General features: G+C 46.1%; 1 protein-coding gene across 1 annotated transcript; it reads right to left on the bottom strand.

The window, feature by feature from the left end:
• Nucleotides 1-397: 397 nt before the first annotated feature.
• On the bottom strand, nt 398-8,415 carry LOC124677841 (E3 ubiquitin-protein ligase WAV3-like). Its single transcript, XM_047213792.1, has 3 exons — nt 8,310-8,415; nt 7,143-8,176; nt 398-1,389 (listed from the first exon to the last, which is right to left on the bottom strand). Exons 1-3 carry the CDS (start codon nt 8,325-8,327, stop codon nt 492-494), a joined length of 1,950 nt encoding a protein of 649 aa, XP_047069748.1. The 5' UTR covers nt 8,328-8,415; the 3' UTR covers nt 398-491.
• Nucleotides 8,416-9,672: the final 1,257 nt, after the last annotated feature.

The following is a 9,672-nucleotide window of genomic DNA, read 5'->3' as shown; positions in this document are numbered from 1 at the left end:
TCTACCATCCCATACCCGTACCCGCTCTATCCGATGGGTATGGTATTTTTTCATTTACAAACCCATGGGTAATATTTTATCCCATACCCGTACTCTTATTGGGTTTTTACCCAACGGGTACGCGGGTCATGGGTACCCATTTCCATTCCTAGTCGGAACATCAGCACAGAAAGGCGTACGAGTTTCAGATTACTCCCCCCGTTCGTTTACAGGGCCTATGTGTATCCCAAAATCATCAATTTGACTAATATACTATAAGATTTACACTATAAAAAGTATATCATTAAAAAATACAACATCTAAATTTTCTAATGATATATATTTTATACTATATATCTTGTGTTATGTTAGTTAAATTGATGACCTAGGGATACGCATAGGAACTGTAAACCCATAATTCCCAAAAGAGAAATCGTAAATCAAATTAATCTCATGTACTCCTAGGTTTTGTAAAACAAATTGCATATCAGAATTTCATCGGTTTTGTAAAGCTACTGGTTCAGCTCCTCGGGGACCTTTGGTTCGGAGCCTTCAGTTCCTTCTTGCACCTTGTGCTGTTGCTGCTCGCTTTCGGCTGCGGCCTCGCGCGCCTTCCGCGACCGCAACAGCATGGCGAGCGTGGCCGGCGTCGCGTACGGCAGCGTTGCAGCGACCTGCTGCGACACCTGGTTTGTCCCTGCCATCGACGTCGTCACACGTCCAGAGTCGAATCCAATCACCGAAGGCAGCTGCAGCTGCGATGAACTGCCCCGCTGCTGCATATGCGCGCTCATGCCGGCGAGCATGTACGCTCGACCCGAGCGCGCGTAGCTCTGCCGGCTCGACACGCGCCTGCTCATGTCCCGCAGCTCCATCTCCAGCGCGGCAATCATAGCGTCGCCGCCTCGTGCTGCATCCGACAGCGCTACCGCTCGCCGGCGGTTCTCGAGTATCTCCACCGCCTCCTGGTGCGCGCCTCGCTCTGCTGCCGCCCTCGCCGCCGCAATGTCATCGGTGGCCTCGACCCGGACGTGTTCCCGATCCACCTCCACCGACCGTGCCACGTCTGCCGCGTGCTCCGGTCTCGCCACCACCGTGTCCTCGGCCGTCACGTTGATGTCCCCGCCGGCGGCCGCATCTCGGTAGGCGCAGGTAACTTTGAGAAGAGTTGTGGCATCACCGTCCGTTTCTTCAGCTCTCGGTATGACCAAGAACAGCAAGAAACGCCTCTCCTCGTCGGCGTAAAGTTCGCCCGCTACAATCGAGGCAGCGCGGCCATCCTCGTCGACGCGGCTCTCGTAAAGCCCGGACTTAACCGAACAGACCCGAACGCCGGGATGCACGCACGCGACCTCGACGCGGGCCTCCTGAACCACGACTGACAGAAGCCCGCCGACGCACTGCGCGAACCGGAAAGACAATTCTGACGGAGCCGGTAACTACCGGACCAAAATCAACCATAGAATATATCGTGATTCGTGCAACCTGCTCTACCCCAGGATCGGTATTCCTTCAGTAAATGGTGTATCTTCACTTACTGCTATTCTGTGGACCCTACCCACGTCGTTGTGTCGGCAAACTCAACGGATGCTTTTCATGCACTCTCTCTTCGGTTATTACTCCACCACAGCTAGCTAGTCCCAGGTCTGAGTGAAATCCATCCCAGTGTTTTCATATACTAATTAGAAATCATGTTTTGTATAATTTTTAAGAAAATTTGTAGATGTTCAGCTCTTTTTTTCACAAATATTCTAGTTTTTTTTATTTCTTCACACGGATATGATTCACACATATTCCAGTTTCCTTTTCAAAATAGTTTCAGTATGCTTAAAATTTGGAGCGCGGCGGGTGCTACACACTTGGGTTCTATCATGCCGCGAGAGTGATCTTTTGTTTTCCGAGTTTGTACTCGGCTTGTAACAAACCATAACTCTTTCTTATTCAATGAATGGGGCAAAGCTTTTGCCCCCTTTCTTTCAAAAAAAAAAGTATGCTTAAAATAGCTCCAAATTTTTGCGAGCAACTCAAATCAAACTATCATTATATTTTTCTCAGTATGGGTTCAGTAATGTCTTGATATCAAATTAGTTTCAATTCATTTCTAAAAATAGAATCAAATGGTTTCCAATTTTTGTGAGCTAATTAGAATAAAATTAAGAAGATATTTTCCAACTATGGTTTCGTTAACTTTTTCTTATCAAAGATTTATGATATATATTTCATACAATACCAAAAATTGGGTCATACCAATTATGAACCAATTACAGCAAACAAGAGATTGATAGGGGTCGGTCAGCATCATCATCCTCGATTCCTTACAATCACCGGCAAACTCGAAATTACATTCGCAACACATAGTTCTTCCAATATAGTCGCAGCAACGCGAATCAAAGGGGATCCCCCGCGAATCGAAAGGTTGTTCATAGGAAGAATAGAAGGTTAGTTGCTAGGATCGAATCTTACCTTTGCCACAGCGATTCAAAGGGAAGGGACTCCACCTTGATTCGACGCCGCCGCCAGGAGGAAGGGAGAGTCGCACTGCGGTGAAGACGATTCAGATCCGATTCTGTGTCGACACCCCTGAGATCTATGAAGACAAGAACAGCTCCGCCGTGACTCCATTACCACGGTCTGTGCCCACTTAAATCGTACGGTATGTTTCTGTATCCGACCAGGGGAAAGGTATCTTCCAGACAATACGACATAACAAATGCGGAATTGGGGAAAGCTGTCCGCATCTCAACGAAAGAACGAACGGTCGATTGGACACAGGTAGTTACCGGTTCCGTTAGAAAATCCGCTGACAGGAAAGTGAATTCTAACGGAACCGGTAGTTACCGGAGTCTCACCCACCAATCAACTACCGCCACATCATCTAGTATCACATGGGTATTTTTCCTGAAATCCTTGTATCTTGATTTACTGCATGTCTGTGGAGCCCACCAACGTGGATGTGTCTGCATTATTACCCATATGTGCTTTCCATACTCTCTCTCTTTAATTATTGATCTCCGCCTCCACCACAACATTTGAGGGTGAAATATATTTTAACTATTTTCAATACAAATTTGAAGTTATGCTTTGTAAATTTTAAAACAACTTTATAGAAGCTCCCTATAAGATTTACACATATTCCAGTTATATTTCTTTATTTCCAGAACAGTGTAAGTTTGTTTCAGAAAAAAATCAAAATATCTTCAAAATTTGTGAGCTACTCAAATCAGATTCTGTAACATCTTGGAATCAAAGAAATTTTACATATATTACTCACATTTATATAATTTTTTTCATACCTAGTACAATCCAACTAGGTTTCGGACATCAACTATTTTGATTATGGATAGCATTATGATATGAACAAATTATGGTATATAATATTAAAATGTGAGACTTTTTTTAATATCAAGTTGGTACAAACTACATATGCCACATTTACCATGTTTCAAATATTGTATCAGTTTTAAAATAAATGACAAAATCTTCCTACGAAATATCATGTCACAATTTCCTATTTTCGTAAGTTCATAGAAGTTCCATATATTATTACCATATACTCCAATCATCTTACATTGTTTTCATAAAAGTTTTAGGTCATGATAATTTTTAAGAAAATATGCTCCTTTTTTCGCACATATTCCTGTTTTATTTCTTTTTCACACAAATATGATTCACATATATTATAGTTCACTACTAGAAAACATGCTATCAGTGGCGCACCACTTTTTGTCATCAGTGGCGCACTAGTGGTGCGCCACTACTATCACGCCACTGCTAACAGTTAGTAGTGGCGCACCACTCATGCGCCATTGCTAACTCAAGTAACAGTGGCGCACTATCTACTACTAACTTATAGGTGCGCCACCCTTGACACATCCTTATATTAGGTGCGCCACTGCTAAGTCTGGGGTGGAGCTGAATCATAAAATAAATATAGCAATGGCGCATGGTTGTTGTGGTGCGCCACTAGTATTTTCATAGTAGTGGAGCACCTGTTTTTGGTGCGCCACTGCTATATAGCAGTGGAGCACCACTAGAGGGGTGCGCCACTACTAGTGATCTTACGACACCATTTGAGAAATCCTTTACTATCCATATATGTCATTAATAACAAAATACAATTAAAATATTTCTATTTTTGAGCTAATTCCATAAAATGAACAAGAGATGTTTCAAGTATGGTTTCACTAACATTTTGGTATAGAAGAGATATGACATATTGCATATAAGGGTTATACATGATTTTCCAAGCTTTCCATTAAAAAATTATTTACGATTCACATGTGTTTCAATTATTTTGCTTTGTTTTCAGAATTTTTTCAGTACATTTATAAAAACAATTTTTTATATATCTTTGAGCTAATTCCATAAAAGGAACAGAGATGTTTCAAGTATGGGTTCAATAACATTTTGGTATAAAAGGGATCTGACATTTCATACAAGGGTCGTACCAAACAAGCAAATTATGTTCCACGGAACATTTTTTTAGTTGCAGATACCAAACAGGAGCCAGGATTATATCAACAAAGTATAGCATACGCCATTGATATTTGATACATTTGTTTACAATATAATATCAACAAAAGCACCGTTCATATGGACAAACCACCACCAGAATATTCTTCAAATCTGGATTTTTTTGATGGATTTTAACAAGAATTTCTCAATCTGGGCCATTATAAAAAAAAGTAGGAGAAAAATTAAACTAGAGAGAATTGGATGATTTAGAAATCACACGGGATAGACGACTGACTTTCAGATCGGACAAGAAATAGCAAACACCTATATCAATCTTCAGATCTGCATCCTCATCAAATTGAGAGAAAACAATTCCTACATCAGGGAAGCGAATCCCAAACCTAGCCCGCACATGAACAAGGTGGCGGCGGCCGCCTCGGCTCGTCTTCCTCCGGCGGCTCTCGACGAGGAGGCCGAGGCGCTGCGCTGCAGGTCCAAACTCGTGAGCGATCCCTTGCTCATGCACGGCGCGGCCGTCCTGGCCGTAGCCCAGGGTGAGCACTCGAATCTGACACAAATATGATTCACCACATATTTCAGTTATATTTCTTTTTACAATATAGTTTTGGTTTGTGTCAGATTCTTCATAAAATATGTTCAAAATTTTGTAAGCAACTCAAATCTACCTGCAATGGTTATAATTTGGTCGAAGTATGGGTTCAATATCCAGTAATATCTTGGTACCAAAGAAATATGGCAAATATCACAGATGACAATATTATATCATGGATTAACCTCGACCAAAATAATTTCTCAATCCGGGAATTTTTTCTGTTGGATTTTGATAAGGATTTCTGAATCAAGGCATTACAAAAAAAATCAGAAAGAAATATAACTGAAAATTTGACACCATATTGGAGAGTAAAATTCAGATTGAACCACCAAAAATAGGCAAAATCAAAATCACTATCCAGTTATACATCCCCATCAGACGATTGAAACAAAATAGTCACCAGATCGAGAAACGAATCCGAAACCTATTCTGCACCTGAGCATGGTGGCGGCCGCTGCTTCGTCGTCCTCCGGTGGCTCTCGTCTAGAAGGTCATCTGCAAATTGTAAAGAATGTATTGATGGGCAGTACATCTGTTTCCGCTAACAATTTTTTTTTCAGCGAGGTCCTTCAAGTGATTTTGGTCAAATGACTGCAACCTATATCTTCACAAGTAGATTGAGAAACTGATAATGTTCACCTCATTGCTCTTGATTTTGACACCTAGTGATTACCTGGCCCACACCCTTAACTTATACTTGCATTCTATTTCCTCTCTTTGTCTGAACTAATGCACTCAACAGATATATGTCAGTCAGGTACTCCAACTGATTATGTAATAATCCACCCTAGATTCTTTGCTAGTAGATTGAATAAGAGAATGGTCCCTGTTACTTTGCAGTTTTATTTTCATTTTGATGCAATGTACTTGTATATATCCTGATCCATGCACTATCTCGCACATAAATAGTTATTTGACATCAAAAGTAAGGAGGGAATATTCACATCCGGCCTCTTTCCCACATAAATAGTTATTTGATCTTTTCCCACATAAATAGCAGGCTTCAAAATGTACAAACAACTTTACCTGGAAGTAGCATACGGAAGAGAAGATGCCAACAGTATATCATCACTTGTCTAGCGTACTAATCCTGCCATCAATATTTCATAACCTGCTGATCCACACCAGAAATTCAGTGCACTGTTCTATTAGGAGCAGATCAACTGAATGTGTATATCAAAGAAATCAGAAACAGACTACTACAGGATGTGGGATGAAAGATTGCTACCGGATAAGACAAAACAATTGAATCTACTGCAAGGAAATCAAACAACAAAATAAAGGGAAATCTACAACAGTATTGTAGTAGGCTAGTAGCAGAAATTGGATACGATGTACCAAGAAAAATAAAATTGGAGGTGATGCAGTGACTTCTTGTAATATGAGTGGCCAGAAACTCCCCTAAATCTGAGGAGACAGAGCTCCTCCAAACACACATCCGGCAACCACACACAAAGATACAACAGCCATGAGCTGGGGGACGTCCACGGGGAAGTTGTGCAGAAGGAGACCCGAATCAGGAGCGCCATGGTGACCTGGGAGTCCAGGATTAGGTGTAGTTCGACGGGAAATCTAACCGGGGAGCCGTGCAATCGATGCATAAGGGTAGCCGAAGCCACGCCGGCGTTCCAATCAGCGGCTAGGGCTGGAGCGTAACGCAGCGGCGACGAAGGGGAATCAGCGGAGGAGACCAAAGTCAACACACGCCGGTGAGTAGCTGCGCTAGGACGTGGTGCTCTTGTACGGCACCACCGTTCTGGCCGACAAAGTCTGTATGGAGGACGCCGTCCCTGATCGCCACCTCGTCGAAGCCTCGCCAACTGCCTCGCCGCGCCGCCTCGCCGCTGCTTATTTAGTGGATCTCGATCCAGTACAGGAGATAAATCATGGGAGAGAGAGCAAGCCGGAGAAGAAGCAGCTCTAAGGGCCACCAGTAGATACGTATTGTATCAGTAGCGCAGCTTGTGTCAGGGCAATACTCAATAAAAAATCAGTATACCGCTTCGGCCAGCACGCATCGCAACCAACCAACGCACGGGCAGATGGACACCGGTAGTTACCGGATCCGTTAGAAAAACCGCACTCCTGCGCGAACGCGTCCTGGATCACCGCCTCGTTCTCGATAAACGAGAACGTGCCGCCCGACGCCTCGGCGACGACGTGCATCGCGGCGGTGTCGTGGTCGCTGCCGAAACCGAACGTGTGGATGGGCGCAGTGCGATCACCGGCAGCGCTGTCCGTGCGCGCAAAGTATGGCGGGATGAGCGCTGCGTAGTTGGGCGGTCCCCGGCCGAACGCCTGCCTCATCGGGGTGAAGTTGTCCTGACCATCGGAGAGGAGCACGACGCTGGAGACGCCGCCGTTCCTGTACCGGCGCTCGTCGAGCACCTTGGCGGCCGTGCGGAGCCCCTCGGCGATGTTGGTGCCGGGGCGTGCCGTGAGGGACTCCACGGCGCGCGCACAGAGCGCCTTCCCGGCGTCCGACATGCGCGCGAGCCTGGTCACGCGGCGTGCCCTGGAGGAGAAGGACACGATGCAGAGGCGGTCGTCGGGGCCGAGGATGTCGATGACGAACCGCATCGCCTGCTTCAGCAGCGCCAGCTTCCTCCCGTGCATGCTGCTGCTGACGTCCAGCACAGTCACGAGGTCGAGCGGCGCGCGTGGCGCCGGAGCGTCGCCTGCCGCGTCAGTGCCGGGAGCCTTGAGGTGCACGAGCACGGCGAAGTTGTCGCGAGCCGAGTCTCTGGCGACGGCCGGGTAGTCGGTGTGCGTCTTGACAACCACTGCCCCGTTGTATGATGTTCCTGATGGCCGCCGGTCATCAGCCGAGGCCCCAGCGGCCAGCCCCACCTGCTCGTCGTCGTCGAAGATGACCGGATCTGCTGGCTGGATGGGTAGTCGCCGATGCTGCTGCGGCGGCTGCACGACATCCACGGGTGGCATTGGGTCCGCCGGTCGCACGAATGGCAGCTCGCGCCAGTGCGCGTTGCAGAGCGGGCAGAGCTGCTGTCCGTGCGCGACGCTGGCGGAGATGCAGTGGAAGTGAAACGTGTGGGAGCACTCGGCCGTGAAGATGGCCTGCCCCCCGCCGGCGCCGATGCCGCCGAGGCAGATAGCGCAAGGATTCATCTGGGCAGAAAGCAAATCTGGCTCAGAAAACAGGGGGCAACTGTACGAGGATCAATCCATGTCGAATGAGCACACTGTGTGCAGACACAAATTTGACAAAAGAAGTGCGAAATTAGACGGAGGATTCAGTCACCTGGTCAAGGCCCTCCATCCCTGACTGGAAGCTACCAAGCCAATTAACAAAATGAAAACCTGTGACAAAACCTAAGCCGGATGCTTCATCTGAAAGGGAAGAACAACACAGATGGATATATTATTATATTGTAAGTAATGGTCGCCACGAAAGCTGACCCCGACAGCTCGAATCAAGTGCTGCTTAAACAATATTAACTGAATTTCGTGGAACCGTAGTCTGGCTTCTTTCATTTCTCCGTTGCATTTTCTTCCTCGGATTAAGTCATTTTTCGGCCAACGCGTACACCGACACTTGTCATGGGCTCTCCGTCCCAACGGAAGGCAATTGACTTCGTTCAGGAATGGAGAACGGCGGGGATGGACGATCAAGGAAATCATTTTTGTCCACGTGACTTGACTTTGAATGACTTGTCAGGTAGCTAACAATAGTTCCAAAAAAAAAACAGAAGATTATTGAGCAGAGATGATGAAATATGAACCTGGTTCAATTTACAGAGAACAATCCAACGTGTTCCCATACTTGGAATTGTAATTAGCAGAGGAATATGTGTCTCAATAGAGCATGTGTAACATGTGTGGTCGAAGGACTTACTCATTGTGGGAGTAACATAAAATGTAACATCACATATGACGTTTTAGTAACATGACATGACAATAAATCTATACCTATACCTAATAATAAAGGGAGAAGCGTTTCCGTGGTTTGGTCCGTATGTTTCAGTCGTCCGCCTGTTGTTTCATCCGTCGCTGTTACATCGTGTGTTGTTTCTTTTCCTCTAAACTCTTTGATTCTATCGTGCACGGTTTGGAAACCGATGGTCTTTCCATCGTGTACTGTCAGGAAACCGGCAGGTGCAGGCCCGTAGAAGCCTACCTCTGCTTCTCCTAACCCTTCCTTTTCTTCCTGGACCTATAAAAAACGCCTTGCAGGGGACGCCGGACGCAGGACACCCAGCCACGATTCACAGAGCTTGCCTCAGTCATCAGATTCGTTTGGGGCTCGGCGGGTCGCCCCCGTGTATATTGGTGAGGAACTCAGGCGGCTATTGCGAGAGTAAAGGAGATATATTGCCACTCAATCAATCCGGCAAGAAACGTGACGCTATGATGCAAGAGATATTGACTACAAATCAATCACTCCGGCGACTAACGATAAGCGTGATGGCGGCGTACCATCCTACCAGTACGTGCGGTCTTCTTTGATTGGCTAGAGGCTGGAGACGAGAGGGTGGCGCGTGCACGGTGTGGTCTGCCGCTTGTGCGTGCCATGCGCTGCAGACGCGTTGTGGTCGATGGCGCAGTGCAGCTCCGGAAGTACTGATGCCCTCACCTCTTTTTGGTAATTATTCTGAAACACGCAG

Source organism: Lolium rigidum, chromosome 7 (genome assembly GCF_022539505.1).
Source record: "Lolium rigidum isolate FL_2022 chromosome 7, APGP_CSIRO_Lrig_0.1, whole genome shotgun sequence".
NCBI lineage: Eukaryota > Viridiplantae > Streptophyta > Magnoliopsida > Poales > Poaceae > Lolium > Lolium rigidum.
Note: the sequence above shows the minus strand (reverse complement) of the source record. Positions and strands in the feature narration are given on the sequence as shown.